Source organism: Athene noctua, chromosome 9 (assembly GCF_965140245.1).
Source record: "Athene noctua chromosome 9, bAthNoc1.hap1.1, whole genome shotgun sequence".
NCBI lineage: Eukaryota > Metazoa > Chordata > Aves > Strigiformes > Strigidae > Athene > Athene noctua.
In genome coordinates, this window is record NC_134045.1 from 15,853,182 (window position 1) to 15,878,700 (window position 25,519).

Genomic DNA, 25,519 nt, shown 5'->3' on the forward strand with positions numbered 1-25,519 from the left:
CGCGAGCCACCGTCGCGGCAAGATGGCGGCGGCGGAGTCCAGCGATAGCGAGGAGGAGGATCTGGTGAACTATGGGACCGCGCTGCAGCCGCTGCAGGAGGGTAAGGGGCCCGCAGGGAGCTCGCCTGCTCCTCCTCGGTGTCTCCGTCGTGCGCTGCGGCGGGCGCTGGGGAGCAGCGCGGGCTGGGGGCGCTGGGCCGGCGTGTCTGGAGGCCCGGCCCTGTCCAGCCCGGGGCTGCTGTCCGCCTTCTTACGGTCTTCACTTCGGGAAAGCTGTGGCGGGTGGGCCCAGCGCAGGTCTGCCTCCCCCTCCTGCTGCCGTGGGGCGCAGGGGCTGCCCTGGCAGCTGCGCTGGCCTGCGAGAGGGGTGCTGGGGCCGGCCCGGGGCGAGGGGCCCGGGGGTCACGCAGTCTGGGACCCACAGGTCGGCGTCCCGCGGCGGGAATGGAAAAAGGTCCTCTCAGCACTACACCGGCTTCCCGGCCTGCGGGTGTGGGCTTGGGGTACCCCAGGGTGTGTGCCGGCACTGTTCTGGTTGGAGCTGGGGGCCTGTCTTTCTATCTGTCCTTTCCCCAAGCCTCAAAAAAAAAAAAAAAAAAGAGTTCAAACATATTAGCTCCAGTGTATGCAGTTATACTACTGTGAACGTTCTGCACCTCTTTCAAGAAACGGACTCAGCGTCATCCAAGGATTTCTGTACAGCTGTGACTCCTGAGTCTGTGCCACCTATTTCATAGAAATACTGTTGAAAGGGTGCAAATGTTTATGTCAAAGTCGATAGCTTTTGTTTGGTTTCAGTTTTGGACACTTGTGTAATTTCTCCAGACAGTTACTTAAGGGATGAAATCCTGTCAGGAGTCCTGCATGCTTAAGCAACTAAAAGTGTTCTACAGGGAAAAAAATGCTCTTGGAACTTGTTAGAATTTAGGATTTGTATTTGAACACTTAATGCTTTTACTTTAGGAGTGTATATCAATAGTGTATACAAATATTTAAAATAGGGTGTGAATAAATGTAAACTGCTGATGCTTTCCACTTCATGATGGCTACTATTTGATCCAGTTATTAATTGCAAGGAAGAAGTGGCGTCTGGAGCAAGTGGAGAGTCCATTCTTTATGCAACATTGTGACTTAGTTTCTGATTTATCTGTCTGTAGGTGAACGAATTAAAAAGCCAGTTCCTCTTCAAGAACAGACTGTTAAAGATGCAAAGGGACGATATCAGCGTTTCCATGGAGCATTTACTGGTGGTTTCTCAGCTGGTTACTTTAACACTGTTGGAACAAAAGAAGGTTAGATATTTCTCTGTCTTCTGGGAGAGGTAATTGATTACCATTAATTTAGTGTTAGTGAAAACAAATTAACTGTCATAAAGCTATGGGTTTTTTTTGGGGGGGGGGGCTATTCCTTATATGCAAATAGTTGAAACAATATTGTTTAAGTTATTTCCCCTTGAATGTTTGGACTGCAGTTTTGTAGATGTTCTCATGATGTATCCTTAAGGTATAAGGTTGAAATGTTTGAATTGTTTTCAAATATTGTGTTGAAGTTTACAGTGCCTTCCTTCAATATTTACTTTCTTTAAAGGATGGACTCCTTCGGCTTTTGTATCATCACGGCAGAAGAGAGCAGACAGAACTGTTCTTGGACCAGAAGACTTCATGGATGAAGAGGTAAATTTAGAAAGAAGTACAAATCTTTTGGTAGTAGTTGCCATGACGGCAGGTTTTTCAGGCAGTGAAATCTTCTAAAGAACTTAAATAGCAAAAATGGAAGTAACTTTTTATTCCTTGTATACGGTGTTATACTGCTAGGTCTATAGGATGTTTCGTAGATTCACTTAGGGATCTCATGTAATCTCAATATTTAAAAAACCCCAGAACTCAACCCTTTTACTTTCTCTATCAGAAAACGCAGATACTTTTGAAGCTGTTTAAAATATGACCATTCAAGTTATTGAAAAAGCAACTGCATAAATGTCTTGAAAAATTTGGCCATATCCCATCATATCCTGTTTTCTTTATTCCACCATTACAGTAAGTAAGCCTTTGAGGGAAATGTATTTTTAATCAAAATTTTTCCATTTTGTCTATATTTTCCAGGATCTAAGTGAATTTGGGATAGCACCAAAAGATATTACAACTACAGACGATTTTGCATCCAAAGCTAAAGACAGAATAAAAGAGAAGGCTAGACAGATCGCAGGTGTAGTTGCTGCCATTCCAGGAACCACCGCATTTGATGATTTAATAGGACCATCAAAGTAAGTAAATTCAAATAAAAGTTAATCAAATGTTCCTTTCACTGAAAAGTGTTATGTTGGTTAGAAAAGTAACGTTTGACCATAGCGATCAGTGAAAGGGACTAGAAGATCTCGAGTGTTACACTTTCTAAGTGACCTCCACCTGGATTTTTGTTTTGTCTGTGTAGAGTTGTACCAGGTCAATATTTACAAACTAGGATGTAGTGTGTATACAAATACTGATACATGCGGATTTGATTTTCAAGTAGGGTATAAAACCATGATTTTGAATGGTATATATGTATATTATTTCTATAGAAATATTAAAGTGGTGGTTTGAGGTATTTTTTTCCCTTTTGTTTTCTTCTTAGAATAACAGTTGGGGTTGAACTGTTACGAAAAATGGGCTGGAAAGAAGGACAAGGAATTGGACCACGAGTGAAAAGAAAGCCACGCAGGCAGAAACCTGGTAAGTTCAGTGAAGTTCTTGAATTCATTAATAGAAAGTTAGCATTCACAGACTGATTAGAATGTTCATTTTAAAGCCTCCTTTTATTTGGTCTGATTCTTTAATCTTAGAGAAATTTAATAAAGAACTGTAGTTTAATATGATGCTATTATGTCTCTGACAGACCCTGCAGTGAAAATATATGGTTGTGCGTTACCACCTGGATTGTCTGAGGGTTCTGAGGTATTGAACATGCAAAACTTGTTTGCTGACTTATGTAAGAATGTGTGCTAACACACTTTAAAAAACTTCTTTGATGTCTTTGAACATGCCGTATTTAACATGCAGTTTCAAGTTTTGTTAAAAGTATTAATACGTATTTAGTAACATTATTGTGAAAAAGGGTTTTAATGTAACTAAATTTACTCTTTTGCTACCGAAGCACATGTAGTTCATACATATTTTCATATATAATTTAGGAAATGCAAACTTGCCTAGTCTTATGTTAACTAAATGTTGTAAAAGCCCAACAGACAGAACTTTTAGTAGTACTTGCTGTTACATACTTTTGTTTTGTACAAGGATGAAGAGGATGAATACCAGCCAGAGAATGTGACATTTGCGCCAAAAGATGTAATGCCTGTAGATCTGACTCCGAAAGAGAATGTCCATGGACTTGGCTATAAGGGTTTGGACCCCTCACAAGCTTTGTTTGGTGTATCTGGAAGAGAACACCTGAATCTTTTCGTGGGTAGTTCTGAAGACACAAGCAATTTACTTGGTGATCTGAGACATAGTAAAGGAAGAAAACTAGGTATTACGGGTCAGGTAAGGACACTTTTAAATGCTTTTTATTATTAGCGCAGTAAAATTTAAATAAATTGTGATTATTCTGTGGGAGATGTGTAGTTTTGGTAGAGTTATTGTAAGAAATCTTAAGTATCATTTGAGAACAGGATTTATTTTGATTTTTACTTAAGATGTGAGTAAATCCTTAGAACTCTTAAATGCCTTCACTTATCAATATTGTTAAAGAGAACTATAAAATACCTCTCTGAATAGTTGGGTGGAGACAATTTTGTTATTTTGATTAGAGAATGTTGATAATGTGTTTTTAGCTTATTTTTTTGGTCAGTTTTGCTGAATCCTTTCAGTAATGTTTAATCTGTCAGCTAGAGAGGTTCTGCTTCCCTCCACAGTATTAGTATTTCTTATGTAGAAGCATTGCCAGTTTATATTTCTGGGAATTATACTTGTTTAATTTTCATACCAACTTACACTTTTTTTTCCTTCTGAGAACTTAACCTGCTCTTAGTCAGACTGCAGATGTTACACTGTGGAATTAGGCTGCTGTCCTCTTCCTGTACAGACCAAACTCACTGTCCCTCCCTGCCAAGGGAGTGGAATATGTTTGCTTTTGTGTTTAGTGAGGGTTTTTTAAATTTTTTCACTAGTTGGTACCATTTTTTTTGGTGAAGCTGTACATTTTTCACAGTATATATATATATTTACTGGACATTTATAATACAGATGGATAGATAAACATGTAGATGTGTTCTGACATGTGACTTAAGTATTATTTTTACACTTTTGTATTCTCATTATTTAAAATATATTTTAGGCTTTTGGTGTAGGAGCTTTAGAGGAGGAAGATGATGACATCTATGCAACTGAAACACTGTCAAAATATGATACGGTTCTAAAAGATGAGGAACCTGGAGATGGCTTGTATGGCTGGACAGCACCTAAGCAGTATAAATCAAAAAAAAGTAAGAACTATAGTTCTGCCTAAAGAGCAAGTTTAATTTGTACTTGGGGGGGAGGAAAATTACAGAAGTCTAGCTTCTATTTTCCAAATATTTTAATTTTCAGTGTACTGATATCTTCTATGATATCTGAAACTTCATCTAGTCTTCCTTTATATTGAAGTGCCCAAATCTGGAAATAATTTCCAAAGTCCTCCACTAATCCCAATGTAGATTAAACCTCCAAATTATATTTTTAAAAGGACAATATATGCTGCATTGTGAGATACAGCATTCAGTTCCACTGAAGAAAACAAATGATTATGAACCATGACTACAAAATATGACCCAATTCTTGCAAAGATTTTTTAGATATACTTGTGTATGTTCAAATAACATTTGTAAATTTTATCTTGATAACACTTTTACTGCAATATTTAAGTGCATGAAATATTGTAGTGATTTCTAGAGTACCTGTTGATGTTAATTGTACATAATTAATGGCACTCGTGATGTTAGCTGTGCACAGTAGTGGTACTGTCACATCACTATTAGCCATGCTCATCTTACAGCAGTCTCTCTGGTAGTAGTTTTTTAGCTATATAATACTAATCCAGGTTCAGAACCCTTAATTTTAAATGAAAGGCAGTGAAGACAAAGAACTACAATTATGCTTCATAAAAATACCTTGAAAAATAGAAAATATTCAGAAAAAATGCTATTTGGCAAATGTACATGTTTTAATTATTGACCAATTCTGTGGTCATTTTGTAGGGTCAGAAAGAGAAGTTAAATATATAGGAAAAATCTTGGATGGTTTTTCCTTGTCATCAAAATCATCAACTCCAAGCAAGGTAAGCAGATACTGATATTTTTGTGTTAAGAATAACATCAGCAAATCAGCATGTAAGCTGTATGGACTTTACTGTTGCTCAATGTTTGTTATGTTCTTAGAAATAAAAGTTCTGGTCAGCAATGAAGATTGCTGAATGAGCAAAATTACAGCATTTGAGGCTATTCATTACAAACCTAAAATTTGTGAGACTCATGGATGAATTTAAACTTTACTTATGTACCGGCTTTGAACAAATGCCTTCCACACTATCCATTGTTATTTGTGTAAAGATGGAGGAATGGTTTGATTCAACTTTGAAATAAAAAAAAATATATACAAAAAAAATGTACATCTTTTGCTTCTGAATCTTTCAGGTATCACATTAAGTTTTCTGTAAAAATCAGGCCCCATGCTTCATCCACTTCCCTAGTGACAAGTTAATATGTTTGTGCTTTTCTCAGGTTTGTGTCATTTATGCCATATATATTTGTATAAATTAAAATGGTAAACATAGTTGTATGACATGGCCCTCTTTCTAATAAAGAAAAAGGAAGAACATTTACATGGTATAGAAAGTTGCATCTTATAGGAGGCACAGGGATAACCTTTGAAATAACAGCTTGAATGAAGAACATAGGGGGAAAAGGGCTTTGACATATGTTAAAATACCGTAAGCACAAAAGTACTCAGGAGTCCAGTTAATTGATTAAATCATGTGACTTCTGTTTAAAAAAAAAAAAAACACAACAACAAACCAATACCAAGTGCATTTCATCAATAGCAGTGCACATTAAGACGATTGTTAATTTTGCTGTGGCTTGATGTGCATGTTTTCCTATTTTTCGTCACTGATAACAAACTGTTATATTGTTAATGTGTAACAAAGTTTGTATTATGATGCCACTTAATGAATAGGGTCTAAAAGAATCAGTAGCTTGTAACATCTGTTTCTACTGTTACGACATAAATTGAGGAATGTTGAGATTACTTTTTCTGAAACACATTTGTAAGTGTTAGATACAAAGTTGTATCTCTCTCTTAGTGGATTTTTGTTTTGTCTTCCCCCACCAAGATTTATCCACCACCTGACCTGCCACGAAATTACAGACCAGTCCATTACTTTCGACCTGTGATCGCAGCTGGGAATGAAAACTGCCGTGTACAGAAGGCATTAGAGGAGTCAACTGGAAAACTTGAGAGTGATACGGCACAACAAAGCAGGCATGCTTTGAATGCGTCTCAGAGGAGGGAACGACTAGGAGAGACTGGTCTAAAAGGTATTGATATATGTGACTACACCTTCACTTGTGTTCAGGTCCCCTGTTTGTGTAACAGTAAACGTTTGGGCTAAACTTGAACACTCTTTTCTAATATAAACACATTAATTCTAGTTCGCTTAACTAGAATACCTTATCATTGTTCAGTTTCATCTCAACAGATGAAATCTGCCTGTATTTTAAAGATTAAAACTATGTTTGGGATTGTGTTTTGTTGTGATTTTGTTTTTGCTTTTTGTGGCCTTAGGAATTCAGAATATAGTAGGCTGAGAGGGTTTCTTTTGCCTGTAAAATGAGATTTCACTGAAATAAATGTAAATTCACTGAAAAAGTAATTTGTAAATGTGGCTCACATTTTTATCTACAATAGTAAGGTTTCCAAAGTAATATGTAAATATGTGGTAAATATGCTATAAGATAGAATAGAGGCCAATTTTTTGTCAGCTATCTCTGCCATTATACTGTTTATTGCTGCTTAAGAGCATTTTCTCTGAATATATATGCATAGTGGTAAGCTTTTTTTCTCCACTGAAATGACAGAAACAGTTGTCGTAATTTTTCATTTCTATTTATCTCTTACTACTTTTTTTTTGTTTTTTAGGTCCAGCTCCTTCTGTTTTGGAATATCTGTCTGAGAAAGATAGAGAAAGACTCAAAGAAGTGAAACAAGCAACTGAACAACAAATGAAAGCAAAATTATTGCCTCAGCAGTCACAAAACAGCAGATTTCAGCCAGCCTCCTCCCACGATGCTTCTCACAAATGGCATATGTTGTTGGGGGGGCAGTTAGCAAATGCTGGTTCTAGTGACTTCAAACCATTTGCAAGAAATCCAGAAAAACAAAAAAGATACGAAAGTTTTTTGAAAAGCCTTAAACAAGGAGAAAAAGGTAACTGAAGATATTAATTCTTCTTCCCATTTTTTGTCCTGATGCATTTTATGTTCACTATGAGTTCTCTTCCTGAATTCCATGGCATTTCTCCCTCTACTTCTTTTTAGGGCCAATATTAAAAGAAATTTTTACGGATATTTAATTGTGTTGACTACAGGAAAACTGGTCAGTAATTTAAATGTCAGCAAGACTTGATTATATGCATTACATTTCATACTTCTATGCTGTAGCAGAAGTTCTACTTAATTATCTGTGTTTTCCTTTTTGTTTGCCAAAGTGGACTTCAGCTTTGGTCAGTACCATAAACTATGCATGGAACAAGCATTTTCATTTAGTCCCTTTCTCTCTAAGGAGTAAAACTGACAGATCCTATAAAGGCAGAAGGATTATCAGATCATAGTAGAATGATAGGAAAAATCAAAAGAAAATCCATATCCCACACTTCCAGAGGAGATAAGGGCTTATATTTCCTTTAGGTACTCAAAATGCCACTGTCACTTACATTCATCTTAGAAAAATTTGTGGCTGTGAAATCACAGCATACACATGGAGCTTTTACTCAAAACCCAAAAACCCCACCCCCCTTCATCTGCTCATTTCATGCTGTTTCAGTCTCCTTGCATTTTGTTTAGGTTCTTGCTATTAAATGATACTATGGTGTATCTTAAATTGAACCAGGTACTTATGATGCCTTGTGGTGAGTTCCCCAGTACTGTGATTTTTCTGTAAGTCATAAAAAGCTGAAATATGATCTAAGAGATCAGCAGCAGCAGGTGAATCTAGATTTTTTTTTTTTTTTTAAGACCAAGTTGGCCTGTTTTAAATTTTAAAGTACAAAGGGGCTATTGGGGAAGAAGAAAAAGGGCACCAGCAAAGTTTTGCAGAGGAAAGTGTATAGTGTCAGTTAGAAAACCTAGTGTTTTTATTTTAGGATTTTTTAAAATAATCCTTTTCACTACATGAAAAAAAATTTCCTGGTCAGTAGCCTTTTCTGGTTACCCCATTGGGACAGACCACTTGAGCTTGGAACCCATTGCTCTTCCTTTGAGGTTTTTAGTTTTTTCCTGGTGTAAAATTGAGTATCATCTTATGACTGTAAGTGCCTCCTTGGTCATAATGATGAAAATGCAGAAATATTTAAATAACTTGAATGATTAAGATTCTGTAAGAGTGTCTTTGCTTGGCTGCTGTTATTTTTTTATTCCTTCTGAATAGAAGGAATCTCAGCCTGTTGCTTTAAACAGGGTCTGTATTGTTTAAAAAAACCTGTGCCAAATTCTTTATTTATCAGTGGCTACTTTGTATACCACAAAGCCCCTTGAAGTTACTGAAGCTTGGCCAGGCTTACTCTCTGGTTAACTTTTTTGTTCTGTGTTTTAGTTATCTGGTAAAGTTTTGGATTATACTTTTTGTTTTAAACACCTATTAAATACATTAAGTATTTTGAACATTCCTTAGAGGGCAATGAGTACAGAAATGAGTCAGCATTACAAGTAAAATTATTTAAAATGTTTTATCTTGCATTTGACAAATGCTATCATTCTTGCTATCTTTAAAAACTACCTCCACTTATCAAGGAATAACACAGTTGAGGAATAACAAGGAATATTAAGGAATAACACTGTCCTTAAACTAAATATTCATTAAATATTTGCAAGGATGTTTGCTTATTATCTTATTTTTTTGTTTGAAAAGTGTTGAACTTAAGTAAACTGTAATTTCTGCAAAGCACTTCTCTCCTTATCTTTATAGTAGATACAGTGGAGCATTATTTAGACCCAAGTATGACAGAATGGGAGCGAGGAAGAGAACAAGAGGAGTTCTTCCGTGCAGCAATGTTCTACAAATCCTCAAATTCAACACTGTCATCCAGGTTTACTCGGGCCAAATATGAAGATGATGTTGACAAAGTGGAAGTTCCTCGGGACCAAGAGGTATGTGCTGTTCACCGTACATTGGACCTGTAGTTGCTGCCTTAACCCTGACTTTCAAAATTCTTTTTCTTTGAAACTATCTTGTAGATGTCAGTGTCTTTTTGCCTTTCTGTTTAGCAAACTCTTGAAAACACTCACCACATACAAAGCGGCAATTTGTTAAACTACACTTAAATATTTATGTTTCTGTCGTTAAGAAAGTCTTAATTTGGTAAGTTGTTACTTATTCATCAGGTATAAATATTTGACTTTTTCAGAATGATATTGATGATAAGGAAACTGCTGTGAAGATGAAAATGTTTGGCAAACTCACAAGAGACAAGTTTGAATGGCATCCTGAAAAGCTGTTGTGTAAAAGATTTAATGTTCCTGATCCATATCCTGAGTAAGAAGATTACTACTGATACTTTTAGCATTTTTTTAAAATTCTGTGTTTTTCATTTGCTTGTGGAAAATCTGGCTTGATGTTTTCTTTTTGTGTCATAATAGATGTAATAAAGAACTGCTTAATGTTTTTACTTGCCTAGTGACCTCTGACAAATAGTATGCAGAGTAAGGATGGCTATAGGTGTTTCAGCTTGTAAATAATTTGAGGCCTTTTCTGTGTTGAAAGCAATAATCAGCAAACACTTTTATTTCCCTCTAGTTCTTCCATTGTTGGGTTACCGAAAGTGAAACGAGACAAGTATTCTGTGTTTAATTTCTTAACTCTGGCTGAGCCCACCACATCTGTAACTCAAGCAACAAATGAAAAAATCCAACAGAATAGCAGTCTCAACAGTAAGTTTGTTGTTACTTTATTCATTTAGCTATGAGTGGGATATTAGTATAGAAGAAGCATATCTTTGTCATGGAGAACTTATCCACCTGATTTTTTTTTAATTTTAAAAAAACCCAAAGAAACTGAAAATAAATTCAGTGACGGGAAGTCAGTGGTACTATGCCAATTTCTACCTAGAAGACCTTTACAAGTCAGATATTCATTAGAAAGATTTTTTTAAATGTCAGATGTTTTAAAATGAAATACAGGATAATTTTGCATGCAACTGATTTGAATGTTTGGGATGTTTTTAGAACCAAAGAAACCTTCAAGATGGGATGTGTCAGATAAAGAGAAGGAGAAAAAAGATTCTATCACTGAATTCATTAGTCTTGCTAGATCAAAAGCTGATGTTCAGCAGCAGCCACCAGTGCCAGCAACAGAAGAATGTGGAACTGGGCCGAGTGAAACTCTTCCCACTGAAGTGAGTTTACAGTGGTGTTTGAACTTAAAGGGGAATAGCTGTAAACATTCACAACCCTGAAATAAGGTTGGGTAATCTTGATTTAATACAGATCAATTTGCAGAAGAGCCAACTCAGAATAAGCAAAGACGTGAGATAGTTGTTTGAAGAATTTTGAGGTTTTAACTCTGAGATGTAAAATGTATACAGCATACAAGGACAGCAAGTATGACTGTACTTGAAGTAGCAGCTTAAGAGAAGGAAAAATGTAGCTCAGCAGTCTGGGAGTTAAATTCAGTCCATTACACCCACTTTGCTCACAAGCACAGAATATATTTTCTGCTTTGAAAGGCAGAGGGTGCATACTTTGGGGAGAAAGGTGACGTTTTCCTTTTTCTTAAATTTAATAGTGTGTAATTGCAGTTTGAACTAATGAATTAGAATTTGTAATACCTGGGAATCTATCTTCAACTGTCAGTGTAGCACAGATTGCACTACCCTTTAGAGGACACTCACTTAGTTTAAGCAGCATTTTAGAGTGTTGCTTTTTTGGACTAGCAGATCCTAAGATCACAACTGTTGTGATGTTTGAAATACATGCCGGCATGTTTGAAGTTATTACTTATCAGAGAGAGATTCTTAGCATCTTTAATGTTTAAATGCAGTTTGCTATGATGCTGTTTTGCAGGCAGCTAAGGAAGATAAGGATCAGGAAGAAGAAAGCAGACCATCCATGGACTTATTTAAGGCTATCTTTGTGAGTTCATCAGATGAAAAATCATCTTCTGAAGAAGAAGAGAGTGATGAAGAACAGCAACCAACTGCTTCAGTAACAGATTCAGAAACCACCAAGCAAGTTGATCTACCAGTCAATTCTTCGTCTAATGTACAAGGTAGTACTTAATGGATGTTCATTTTCAGAAATACCTTGTAAAAGCTTCACTTATGAATCAAATACTCCAGGACTGCTAGGACAGTGCTGTGTTCTCGTGGAGCTGGGCATGTAGAAAATGTGAATAATCCAGCACTGAATAAGGCTTGCATGTTATAGTGTTATTTACATTGCCATGTGTCTTGTTAAATGGTGAAGGGGATCAAAACATCTAATGTTAGAGCATACTTCACTGGAAAGTACAGGGAAACTTTTATACCTATGATAAATTGTAAAATAGATTGATAAATTATGACTGTCGTGGTGGATATTTGACAAATTTGGAAATAAACAACTTGCATTTATTGGATAATTAAATTCACTCTCTAAAACTGACATTCCCGTAAAATATAATGTGGAAATAATTTTATGAAGACATCAAAAAGTTGCATTTTATTTGTATTCTAGTTATTGAAGTTCCCCGAATACTTCCACAAGAGAGGGAGAAGACTAATCTTTTACTCTGTCTCACAGTAAAATTTAATAAGTGAGCTGTAAAAAGTTCCCATATTTCAGGATGTCATTAAATTAACAATATGTACAATCTACTTAGCTTACAGTGTAAATACTTTGTCCACTTACTGTCACAGCTGGTTCTGTTAACATTTAACTTTTAGTGTTTATTAATTTTATAATCTTGTGGAGTCTTTTATGCATTGTAAGTAGTGTAAAAGTAGTACTGTGTTACTAAATGAAAGCAAAGACATGACTGATATTAATTTAATTAGTAATTGTATAGTGTAAAAGGTCAATTTTGATTAAAACAAAACCAAAAAAGTCCAAAACCTGTTATGTTGACAAGTTTCAGAATGTGAGCTATCCAGTTGGCCAAAGCAGTCCAGAGATACAGGATGCTGATAAATTTGCATACTTAGAGCTTTTTAGAAAAGCTTCCTTTAACCTTCTTCAGCACTTCTTGAAAAAAGCCTTACCTTATTTTCCTTTCAGATAAAGATTTTGTTGTTGTTGTTTTCATAGAGAATGTGGCTGCTGCAGCTGATCCTGGCGTTTCTTTGTTGCCTGCTTCAAAGCAGGAACTGGATGCAGCAGAGGAATTTGGACCAAAGTTGCCTCCAGCTTTTACTTCTGGTAGGTTCTGTAGACTTCCAGTGTAAATATATGTAAGATATATGATATTTCTCTTCAAAAAACATTTGTGAATAGGCACTTTACCTCTTAAATGCCTGTTATTTCAAACTGGCATCAGCAAACGCTTTGTTACCATGCTACGATCCACTAGCAGGAACCTCTTTGCCTGAGTACCAATTTTGTTGTAGCTCTATAGAGGCAATGATAAAAAATTGTAGTGAAAATATAGGACCAGCCTTGCAATTTCTTTTAATAACAGATTGAAAAGGCATTTAATTACAGTAGGCAGGTTGCAGTTAGGAGTTTCAGACATTTTATTTCCATTTAAAAGTGTAGGCTTTTTTTAAAAAAAACCTGTCCTATTAGATGAAAAGTAATATAGAATTTAATAATAAAATTACATTTTTCTGTCTTTTTGTTTGTTTCTGCATTTGCTTTGTACATTAGGCCCTACTTGGCAACAAGAACCAATGGTGCAAGCAAGTTTTCCTGGGCCCAGTAGGAAAGAAAAACATAGGAAGAACAGAGAGAAACACAAGACTAAGAGAGAACACAAACACAAAAAGGAAAAGGTATTTAATTTAAGTAAACAGCTTACTGATTCTTTGTTCTTTTTGAATTTTTATTACTTATGCTAGGTTGTAGAAAACAGTTATACTGGGACTAGATCTTAAGCAACTGAGTTCTGAGGTGTCTTGAAACCTGAAGTTCATAACAGAAAATTATCCAACTAGGATGCTGCTTTTTCCATATATACAATGTGACTACAGATACAATACTGTGGGTAGTTTAATGTGGTATGCTGAAGATGTCAGGCGTATTCTGGGGACTGCATATAATTCATGGCTTGTATAAAATAATAATAAAAATGAAATTTCTATTTTGTGTGTGGTTGAGTGTTTGGGATTAAATGGGTGATTTTGGTATGTTTTTTTTAGTTCAGTCTGAGTAGTGGCACCAGTCATTGTTAACTCTTCTGTTTCAGTTATGCTTGGAGTCTACACTGAAATAAACTTTTTGCTGTTGTTGCCTTTCAGAAAAAAAACAAGTTTTTCACAATGACATAAGGGATTATTTCTCTTCTTTTTATAGAAAAAGAAACATAAGAAACAGAAGAACAAAGGAAAACACAAGAATAAAAAATCGGAAAAAGACAGCAGCTCAGACACTTCAGATAGCAGTGACAGCCTTAGTGATACAGATACCACAGGCTTGTCACCCAAAGAACTTCTAAGAAGGTAAATAGAAAGTTTAAACACTTAACAAAATTTGCAGTGAATAACAAAACCTCAATTTAAGTTGCCATTCTAGTGAACCTATTTGCAAGGAAGTATGGATCAGCCAGTCTCTTTATGAATGTAAACCACTGCTCAGTTTTTTTATTAAAGTGAGGAAGGATTACAGATATTAAGTATCTTAATTTAGAGGGTGGGTAATTTTAGGATAGAAGCCTCTTAAGGTAAAGGACACTAAATACACAACTCTGCTAGTAAATGGAGGTTATAGTTAAAGATGACTGATATTTCTGGAAGGTATTTTGAATGACAATTAAAAATTGAACAAGTGCAGGTGGTGACTCATATTTCCATTACTTAGTTTACTCCACTTGAAAGCATTGGAAGCAATATTGTCCACTTCAGTTTGTTGATAATAGCAAAAGATCTGATTCAAATAGAGCCCTTGTGTGGCATTGATGCTTAAGATAATTCTGTACTTTAGCAAGGAGCAGTGAAGCAGGCAGAAATTAATTTGAGTCATGTACGTGACTGCTAAATTTAGACTGTGCTGTTACATTTTTATAAACTAGAGAAACTTGAACATAGTGCCAGCAGAAATATGAAAATCAAAAAAAGAATGGTTGGCAATTTCATTTTGCTCACACACGTGAAGTACAAACAAAACTGTCAGTCTCTAGTTCAGATTATAGTCAACCTCAAGTCCATCCCATGTGGAACAGTCACTGTGTTGGCTTCTGTTTAGTGTCTCTTCTTAGCTGGACAGGTCTGAAGGTATGTGTTGAAGTACCACATCCAGCTGGCCTAATGGCAGAATGGTGGGGGTCAAGCTGTTCAGTAGAATAGATGTGTACCAGTGGAAAGGCTGGCGTTCGAAAGGACTCTGCCTTACATTCCTTTGGAACTGAGCTTCAGTTATGTGTTGGTGTTTTATTAAAAAACACAACTACTTCTCCTTTGATTTCTAAACAGCTGAAATATGGTTTTATGCATTTTGCGTAGACTTCTTTGTACAAGCAGTTATTTTGGAAATCTTTGCATTTGCATTTCTCTTTACATCACTGAGAAAATGTTTTTCTCTCACACAACTCAGATCTCTCAAACTAAGGTTTAAGAAACTGCTTAAGTAATTAAATGTTCTTAATGTTGCATGTTACTGTTCAGCTTAACTGTTTTCTTTCTCTTTCTCCATTTTAGATTAAAACAACTTCAGTATTGAAGAGGTAGCTTGCTTTCTTCAGTGCTGTGTGAATTGATCTCAAACTTTTGATCTCCTCCATGATGGTAGATCAGTCATGTATACTTTGAAGCACTGTAGATACTGTATTCATATTGAATTTGTTTGAAAGTAAATGCGTATATGTTTATTTTGTGATGCTTCATATGTTCAAAATGTATGAATTATGGAATGTTGAAAAGACCCCCTTCTGGGCAGCATAATCTGAAGTACTGGAGGCTCTTGTTTTAATTAACATGAAACAAGATATTTTAATAAACCTTAGTATTAAAAGTCATTTTTGTACAGTAAATCATTTCCTAGGACCTCTAAAATGCTGGAGAGTAAGTTTCAGTCTGAATTAAATTTAGGAAGTTTAAAAACTAAAGCAATGTATTGGGTGCAGGTATTTTTAATGAGTGTAATGCCGAATTTCACACTGCAGTTTTGTAGTATCTGCTATACTTTGAGTTATTTTTACATCTCCAAATTATATATAGCATTTACTATAGCAGATCTAAGCTAATAAACTATCATTTTGACACAAATTATTGAGGCTAAAGTACTAAAAGATTAGTAGTAGATTATGTAGTTACAGTGAAAACTGTTTATACCACGTTTCTTTTTTTCATGCAGTACTTTTAAAAAATCAATTGTCATGTTGTACAATTATTTTAATATAGAGTATGAAATAAAACGGAACTGCTTTTTGAATGATCAGGCTATTAAAATAGACCCACAGAGCTTGTATTTCCAGGTGCACAGGGAAACTAAAAGAATATTCCTGCTTGAAATGATGAACAAGAGCGTTTACTGGAATTCACTGTTGTCTATGGCAGTTCTCTGGGGCGCGATTTAATGTATTTTTCAGTATCCACAGCTCTGTGACAGCTCTTGATGAGAGAAAAGTGATATAATAGTCTCGTGTTGACACACTGATTGGGTGGTTTTTAAATGTTAAGTCAACAAGAAAACTTGAGTGATGGAAGGAGAATGAAGAAATTGATCCTTGAAGTTGCTTCTGTTACAGGAAAGAAATGAACCCGGCAACTGCGTTTTGCGGTGGTTGCTGGGGATTTGTCCCCTGTTAAGGCTTCGCAGGTGTTTCGGCAGGAGCGGTAATGCAGCGGCGGCAGGACCGAGCCCGTGGCGGCAGGACCGAGCCCGCGCCCCTCTGCCCTGGCGGCGGGCGGCGAGGCTGGGCCGGGCCCCCGGCGCCGCCTGAGGGGAGCGCGGCCCGCGATGGCGGCGGGCAGCAGCCCTGCGGCCACCCTGTCCCTGCACTCCCCGGCCGAGGGTCGCGGGGGCCACCGTGCGCTGGGAGCAGGTAGTCCGGGGAGGGGGCAGGGGCAGGCCGGGCACGAAGCTCTCCGCCACTTTGTGCCGCACTGGTGCGCCTGGCCGCTGGGGTTTTGCTAAGCTCTGTTCGCACGCATGCTGGACTGCCATGAGCAAACTCCCAAATGACTGAAGAAAAGCCTTTTCAAAGTATCTTTACAGAGTTTGTAATGGTCTTGGCTAAAACGTGTGGCCTAAGAGCTTGATGTGCTGCCTTTTGATGGGCCAGAATCAAGGATACAAGTGTTTGAAAGATTTGAGAGAGACTTTCCGAGGTTTAAAAGATAAATATTACTTCTCATCAGAGGAAGATCTGGGAAGCCAAACCTCCTTCCCTTTCAGAAAAATAAAATCTACATCCATCCACCATTCTTCCTCAACCAGATTTGGTAAATCCGCACCAAGCTAGTACCAAGGGAAGGATGTGAACTCTTCTCAGGCAAATGGAACTTAATGTTCTCTGCCGGTTCTTGATTTCATACTCCCCCTTGTGGACTAAGCTGTCAAAAATAATTTCAAATATTCCTAAATTTTGCTCTGTTCCTTTACAGATCCAATCTAAAATTCTGAGAGGACACAGTGATACTGTGAGCTCCTGCCATTTGTGCTTTGAAGACACAAATCCTCTTTCATGTTCTTATGATAGAACAGTGAAGCTCTGGGTATGTTATGAATGCAACAACAACAAATTAAAAACAAACATAAAAGCTGAAATCAAACAAGGAATGTTATACAGGCATTAAGATTGAATGAATTATCAAGGAGCCTTTTGAAGATATTTTACTGAAGTTTAAAAATAGCACTGTAAATGTTTTTGCAGTTACAGATAAATAGTAAAACTCATTTCATACTTTGCATTTTTTGACATTAAAGGGTGACTGTTGTAAGCAAATGTAGCATACATTGAATCAGATCTCTAGTTTATTAATATTTTAAAACTGTAAATTGATACACAAAGCTTACTCTTCTGGAAGTTTATTTTTCTGACTTGTATGTGGCTGTTTGCGGAGAGGTAGGAGTTAGGGATCGCACAGTTGTTACCAGCATGGCCATGGTATTTTCATACTTGATAATAGATTTTTCCTTTTATTTAAGTCTTGATTTTGCACCCTTTTATTTTCTTGCGCGTCCAAGTTTTATGTAGTTAGCTGGAATTTCCCTAAAATTCCAGCCACCTTGGGGGCAGGGCAGTGGTGAGATCTGAAGTGGTGAAGTGTACAGATTCTGGGTGATCAAGTATTAATTTAGTCAAAAAAATAGCTTGGGGATGTATAGTTATGTGAGCCCTTGAATTTTATGCAGACAAATTACAATGTAGCTGTGCTAAATAGAATGCAGACATTGAGATCTGGCATATACTAAACAGCCATGACTTGATCAAGAGTTGGTAATGATTTATAGAAGTGCCTTCATATGATACAAATACAGATAAAATAATTTGATAATGAATCTAAAGTGTTGACTTCTTACCAATGTGGTAGTAGGTTCCTACCATAATCCAAACCTTCTTTCAGACATACTGAAAAAGCCCAGGAACCCCCAAAATGTAAAAAAAGCCCCATCTTAATGATCAGTTCCAAACTAAATAAACACTTGGAGATCTTAAGCAAATATTGTAGATATGAGAAATTATGTTCATTTATTTTGATAAGATTAATTTTGTCTGGACAAGCCTAATTTCCTCTTCTGCAGGAACAGCGGAAGCAATTAGAATTCAGGAGAGTATGGAGGACTTGGTCGCAGGGGGCTAGGCCAGCCCTGATAATTTCACTTTGTGGTTCTTTTTTTTTTTTTCCTTTGAAAGCACAGATATCAAATGATTGAGTGTACGGAGAAAACATTTGAAGTTCCTCTTGAGAACAGACAGTGTCTCACTGTCAGTCCACACATCTTTTGGAAAACAAAGATTAATAGGGCACACAGCAGACAAAGACTAGATAAGCCTAGAAGGGCAATTGTAACTGCAAGGCTTTTTTGACTCAGAAAAATAGAAGAACATATGATAACTTGGATCTTTTTTTTTTTTCCTTTGGTCTTAGAGACATTCCTAATGATTCTAGCGTCAGTTGATAGTCCTGTAGCGCACTGATGCACGTTCAGAAAATAAGTGAAGAAGTGAAAAATAAATTTACTTTCACTCCAGTTTTGTCTGTTACCGAGAGCTGCCAAGTTAGCAGGATATCTCCTTCAAGGTCCTGTAAGGAAGCAGCTCTAGATCTGAGACTTGACAGTTGATGTTAAAAAGGGGAGTAGTAGTCAGTAGTCAGAGGTGCAAGGCTTTATTCTCATAGTGAAGACAAATGAAAGAACACAATGAAGGGATTTTATGTTGCCCGCTTCCAGACTGATTCTGAAACCTCTTGGTGCTTATGCAAACAAAAGTGTAATTGAAATAATTGGGTTAATCATGGAAATAGAAGATTATTTACCTAGATGTATGTACAGTATGATGACTGATCCTGTGATACTTTTGATCTGTGAGTTCCTTTGCACATCAACAGTCCTCCTGGGTTTTTTTGTTTTGATGTTTACAGTCATGCACTGTGATCCATTTGTAGAACTTGATTCATATTTTTATTACTAAAGAACTTCAAGGCTTTACTCAGGGTTTAGGACTGCACTATGCTTTGAACATTATACATGTATGACTAAAATGTAGTCCCTTCCTGAAATCACTTAAAACTCTGTGTAACAGACTAAGTAGATAGAAGATGACAGAGAAGTGTAACAGCCTCAAGCTGTGCCAAGGGAGGTTTAGATTGGATATTAGGAAAAATTACCGAAAGGGTTATTAAGCATTGGAACAGGCTGCCCAGGGAAGTGGTTGAGTCACCGTTCCTGGAGGTATTTAAAACACTGTAGATGTGGCACTTAGGGACATGGTTTAGCATTGGACTTGGCCATGTTAGGTTTTTGGTTTGAGTTGATGATCTTGAAGGTCTTTTCCAAACTAAATGGTTCTATCATAAATGAACCAGTAATGCAGTATGGGTCAACATCTCAGCAATTCAGCAATCTGTTGACTGCTGTTGCAGAAATCACAAACCAGACATTTAAGTGGGATTTTGTATTAGGAGAGAGATTTCCAGTTATTTATAGGTGACTCCTTCAAAACATGAGGGACAGCAAAGGGGAACTCATAAATTTTGAAAATGTAATAACTGAGTGCCAAAGACTGGCATCAGAGGTCGGGCAGAAGGGAGATGATGTCTGGGGATAAATCACGCAGAGCTTTGTATTTGAAGACAAGAGGCTTGTATTTGTGGCTGAGAATGAGGAATAAATGAAGAAACACAGACAGAGGGAAAGATATAATGCGGTAAAGGGAAATGTGTGGAAGAACATTGCACGTGATTACAAGCAGGGGAGACTGCATTTGTAAAGAAAATTGTGTTACAATAGTTGATACAGGGATGGCAGGCCTTGAGAGAGTGTGAGTTTTAACTACGTGAATGAAAATGGAAAGCCATATATTAATTTATGAAGAAAGACTTGCCAGAATTTGGGTTCATAGACGTGAGAGTCTAAGGAGAACTCTTCAAGAAATTTCGAGTGAAAACTATTACGATGGGAAGAAGATAAATAGAAGTCTGGGTGGGATAGATGAACTACTCAGTATTGAAAAGGAGTAGAGAGTCTGAGATTGTAAGAGTAACTAAAGTAAGACTAACTTTACTGATTTCACAAGTTTGTTTTCTTTTGTGATGCTTTGTATTTTTTTACAATTTAGCAAAGCACTTCATAATCAAACTCATTTGGATTTATTCAAGGATATTGAGAAAGGTTTTCCTATTCAAGTTTTAGAAGAAGAACATACTGCCCCAATTTCGGAGTGTAACTTGACTCCTGATGACAGAATGTGACCAATTTCTATCTTAATTTATTTTTTTAAAAAGTGATTTTTTTTGTGATTTCAAGGTTCAATTTCAGTGCATGTAGAAACACATTACAAGTAGAACAAATAAGTTACTTTTTCAATCCTTCCTGTGGTTTCCTAACTTGTACTACATCAAAGTCAAACTTTTTTGCTTACTTTTGTGCTTCATAAATCATGCTGTTATAATTTTGTTTTGCATCTCCCTCCGTATACTTATCCCTCTTCATCCTCGTGCTTTTATTTGTGCTGTCCATACTCTGCTAGCAGACTGTTTACTGCCAGACTCCTTCATCCCCATGAACTACCATAAATCTCACCTGGACTCACCTACAATTTGTACAGGAGCGCTTAAATATTTTCTGGTTTGCATATGATGTCTGCTGAATTAAACAGGAATCTTTTTATTATCTTAAATGCATGTTGGAATAGTCTGATAGATTATGGGCTCTTTTAGGGCAAAGGACTTGTCTAATTCTGTTTTTGAGTTATACAAGGCTGGAAGGCTATCTTTGCTATATGTTCTGAAAGCGGTAGATAAATATATATCACTTGTATAAGAGAACAGTGTTGAATTAGCCAGGGTTCGGGGGTTCATCTGTCAGAGATTTATACGTTCATAAAACTTCTTGTCTGTCTGTATTGTTTATTAATATTCTGTAGCCTTTCTATTAAGCCTGTCTTGTCAATTAAAGAGAAAATTCACCTTAATCCAGTGTCAGTCTGTGGACACAATAATTAAAACAACTGCAGTTTATATTAACATTCAGCTAAGTAGGTCACACAATGCCTCCAGGAGTACTATTTCTGGCATATTTTATCTTTAAGTCATACTTTAAATCAATTTTTATCAGACTGTAGAGTTGACTGATTAGGGTTTTGATCACTGAATAGTACATGTGCTACACTGCCTATTGCAGTTGTGTATATCTTCAAAAACTGTTAAACAGCAAGTAAAATACCACTGCGTACAGCCCTAGAAACCACTTTTCAATTAAAAATGCTGCCAGCTCATAAACTTCATGTGATCTTTTGCATTATATGTTTCTGTTTAGGAGCAGAGATTGTGATGGTTGCAGGAAGTACGGAGAAGATAAAAGATATTTTAATAATTGTGTAATTTTTTGTTAGAATATATATGTATAATTGTAGTTGTTAGAATTTTAATGCATTGACTTTCTTGGGCAAAACGTATAAAAGTGACAGTTTATGAACTTTATAAAAATAAAAAGCCACAATGGTACTAAAAACATTACAATATAAATATTACTTAATATGTGGGAATATATTTTTTTAACAAAACTGTGTGAGTGAACATTTTTGGACCGCCTATTTAATGGAAACCTGCCAGTTTTAGTAAACTTTATTGAATAGCTTTGTTGTCTAATGTGACTTTGTGTTTGTGCAGAGCAGCGTTTGTGGTAGAGGGTTACCCAGCAACATAACCACTAAAAATCAAAAAAACCCCTACTGACAAGAACACTTCACATTCATTAAAGAAAAGACATCATAATGGCTTTTAAATTATTCTAACGTTAGAAATAATTAAATATCTTGTAATGGATGAAATTAAATTGAGTGCTTGCACTGAAAATTGCATATGTGACTTTTTTATTATTAGTTTCTCTCTGAAATATAAACAATCCTTTTTTCAGCTAAGCAATGCAATAATTTTTGCTGTAGCCTTTTGAAATCTATTTTAAATTAGTGGGTGTGAAGATGTCAAATCATTGTAAGAATTAAATGTTGTTTATTTTTTAAATACCTTCTTTTAAGTGAAAATGTTGATTGCTGTTTTCATTAACCATTTTTTAGAGTGGTAACATCATCATATGATAACACTGTCAAGGATTGGGATATGAAAACAGGAAAAATCCTTTAGAATGCATCTTGGAAAAGGTACAGGTGCAAAATTGAGATTTACTGCTTTGTTATTGATAAATAAGAAAACACAACATTCTTTGTTAGCACAATGCAGTATAGTTAGGGTAGGTGGGCTTGATTTTTAGTCCTAGTTTTGGTACTGATAATTGCTTCATCTTGGGTTCATGAAGTTTTTCAATGAACATGTCTTAGTTATTTCAGATAATGGGTATAATAATAACCTGTCTCAGAAGATACATTTAAGATTGATCAACATTTTAGGATTTGAACAGGGTGGCCTTGTCTAATTTTAAGTTTATTGCTAATGCAAAAATAGAAAAATTGGATATAAAGACATCTTTCAGCTTTTACCTAAACAAAGTAATACCAAAAGCCTTCTTTCTGAATCTGTTTAAGATTACAGAAAGTCTGCTGTAAAATTCTCTCTAACCCTCAAGCATGCTTCTAAAACCTTTTATTTTCTCTTTAATGGGCAGTAGAACATGAAGGCATTGTAACTTCATGTAATATTTCTTGTGATGGCAGATATGTGGTTCAGACAAAGAAAATGCCATATATCTTTTTGGTGCAATAAGTGCAGCAGTTGTGGCACATATCCAAGGTAAGACATAAGGCTTTTACATCTTGTTTATGCAACTTTTGAATTTTTTTTTTATTTCTTACGAAATTTGAGAAGATTAATTAATTCAGTTCAGTTCAAATACCCTTACTTGAGAAAGGCAAAAGAAACTTATCTGTAAGACACTAAACCAAATATTTTTCAGAACAGGCTTATGAAAATGAGATAATAGGCCAAAATTAGACAAACAGTGATTCTTTTCTGAATGATAATTTCCCTTTGAAGATAATTTCACTAGTGATACCTCAGTCCCATAAGGCTTCCACTCAGGACTGCAGGTCAGGGAGTCTGCCAGTCCTGCAGAATCAGCTTCAAAAGATATGAGCAGTCTTGCAAATGTTCAATTAGCACATGGTTAACGTGCTCCTGTGAAACAGAGCCTGATGGTAAAATCACTTGGATTTAAAAATAAAAGGTGCAACAAATGGATGTAACTTTCTAGAACTGTCTCTGTTAGGTGACACTATCAAGACGTATTTTTTTTACACTATTTTAATGGAGTTATTTGCATTCTTAAAGTGTAATTACCTACTTAAGTGCTTCCTAAGATTCTGAGCAGTTAACTGTCATTGGCATTTGGGGCCACGATTCCGGACTTATTTTCAGGAATGGAGCAGAGAAATAAGCTACTACAGGGCAGCATGTGAATTTATGTTGAGTGCCTGGGTACAGGCTCATATTCCATACTGTCTGCAGTAACTCTGAGGCCTCTCTTTCACTGAGAGGTAGGTGAGGAGTTGTCCTAGCCAATGAAATAGCAATTTTGAAATTACAGTGGTTTGGAAATAGACTGATGCATAGATGCTATGCCTGCCTTTCAGATCTGTGTTCTGAGATCCAGATGTAATTATTCAAAATTACTAATAGTCTCGCTTGATGTTTTTTGTATAGGTCATCACAAAAGTACAATCACAAGATTTTGGTTATCAGGGTCAAAACAACGAGTGACTTCATAAAGCTATGGGATATGATAACACGATCTGCCTCAATTACAATTAATGAGTAAGAAACAATACTATAGTTAATTATCCATGGCAGCATTTGCATCTTCCACAATTATCAATGAGATTTGTGCTAAGATTTGTATAAGAGAAAATGAGGAATACTTACTGAACTAAATAATGTGGGAGATGACATATAACTCCCCAAGAACAGGGCTTGAGAGAAGCAGGCCTGTGAGAAAAAACAGTCTGAGAGAGATAAGGGGTGCGGGGGAGTGGAGACCTTCTGAGCAAAGGAATGTCTCAAACACACGCAAGTAGTGAAACTGTAGTCATGGGGTGGATAGTGTGGAGGATGAAGCTGATAAGGCTGCCTGGAGAGCACAGGATGCAGCTGGCGGAGGAAGCCCTGGGAAGGCAGGAGGGTTCTGCTCTGGGGCATCTTGTAAAGTTTCAAGAACCATCTGTTTGGTGAATGACCTTTGCTTCATTATCCACAAAATGCATGTTAAAGATGACAGCCCTGAATATGCTTATAAAGACTAACAAGATCATGCTAATTACATCATCCCATGAAACACCTTACCCCTCCCTGTACATGGGATACGTAGGTATGTGGGTTGACCTAGGGGACAGACCCAAAGAAAGTGGGTATAAATTAAGGTGGGGTGTGAAGAGTGTAAGGGAGAAAGAAAAAACGAGATGTGAAGGAGTGAAGAAGATGGATGCATCCCTGATGAACTTGGACAGGACCAATGCAGGAACCCCAACCAGTGATCTCTGTTTCTCTGTTATCTCCGTCTTCCTCCCTTCCTTTTTCCCCTTTTCCTTCAATACCATTAAGTAATGCAAGGCATACTATGTTGCTTGCCATAACTCATTATATACTCAGCCAATTATTGTGTATCCAATTAGTACATTGTGGGAAGTTAATAAATATCTGGACTTTGAGACTTGCCTCACCATTGTCCACTCTGTTGGGGATTTACAAATCTAAGCTTCCTGCTGTAAGTAATTGAAAAACCGTTTTTTGATGACTGTAAGCATTTCTAGTGCATGCTTTTTTGGAGCTTCTAGGTTCTTGGGTATATATAGAGGCAGAAGATAACATATGCAATATGGTACTACGGTGTAAACTTCTCATTCTAATTTCTAATTAGGAAAAATGTATAATTGACAAATGAGGAGATAAAATATTACTTAGAATAGTGAAGCCTTTAAAAACATTATGGAGTGAAGCAAAAATAATAGAGAAGGAGAAACTACATCTAGATGTTGGGAACTGATAATTAATCATGAATTCTTAGAGAATATTTTGTGATAATTAGGTTTTGCACTGTAACCAGACCACCTTTAGCCCTTCATAAAATTCCTGGGCCTCAGAGCAACAACAGGATAATCTTATCTGCTTCTGATGAGCTCCAGTGAAGACCTCACAGACTTACAAACGATCTGTTCCATTGTCTCACTGTGTTAATCATTAGAAAGATTTTCCTAAAGTGGGATATTTTGGTTGCAGGGTAAGCTCACATGTTTCTGTTAAGATCCACTTCAAACATGGAGAACAGATTATTTGCTTATTTTCTTCTACATTTTTATATAAATCCAAGAACTTCTATTATATCTGCTGAGTCATCTTTTCAGTAGATTAAACCATCCTTACTAATATTTAATTATTTTCTATTTTACTGATCATTCTTGATATTGATCTCTGAGATCTTTCCAACTGACCCATATTTTTCTTGAATTATACAGCCCCATAATGTAAACAGTGTTCCCTCTAACTGGAAAAATGT

General features: G+C 36.4%; 2 protein-coding genes across 3 annotated transcripts in view; both read left to right on the plus strand.

The window, feature by feature from the left end:
* GPATCH1 (G-patch domain containing 1) lies at positions 1 to 15,603 on the plus strand. Of its 2 annotated transcripts, none has more exons than XM_074913050.1 (20): positions 1 to 101; positions 1,158 to 1,292; positions 1,588 to 1,673; positions 2,103 to 2,263; positions 2,614 to 2,711; positions 2,875 to 2,933; positions 3,273 to 3,518; positions 4,312 to 4,459; positions 5,210 to 5,289; positions 6,343 to 6,547; positions 7,149 to 7,436; positions 9,195 to 9,373; positions 9,631 to 9,758; positions 10,020 to 10,153; positions 10,448 to 10,617; positions 11,285 to 11,489; positions 12,506 to 12,616; positions 13,064 to 13,188; positions 13,709 to 13,854; positions 15,049 to 15,603. In XM_074913050.1, exons 1-20 carry the CDS (start codon positions 23 to 25, stop codon positions 15,068 to 15,070), a joined length of 2,805 nt encoding a protein of 934 aa, XP_074769151.1. In that variant the 5' UTR covers positions 1 to 22; the 3' UTR covers positions 15,071 to 15,603. The 2 variants fall into 2 exon arrangements, with proteins under 2 accessions (XP_074769151.1, XP_074769149.1); XM_074913048.1 differs by having other exon boundaries at positions 9,192 to 9,373; positions 15,049 to 15,602.
* WDR88 (WD repeat domain 88) overlaps positions 15,459 to 25,519 on the plus strand; it is a 17,522-nt gene continuing 7,461 nt past the window's right edge. The window contains 8 exon segments of the mRNA XM_074913667.1: positions 15,459 to 15,473; positions 16,957 to 17,067; positions 20,176 to 20,264; positions 22,095 to 22,157; positions 22,632 to 22,690; positions 22,693 to 22,764; positions 23,674 to 23,730; positions 23,733 to 23,784. Of these exon segments, the coding sequence (XP_074769768.1) occupies positions 15,459 to 15,473; positions 16,957 to 17,067; positions 20,176 to 20,264; positions 22,095 to 22,157; positions 22,632 to 22,690; positions 22,693 to 22,764; positions 23,674 to 23,730; positions 23,733 to 23,784 (518 nt within the window).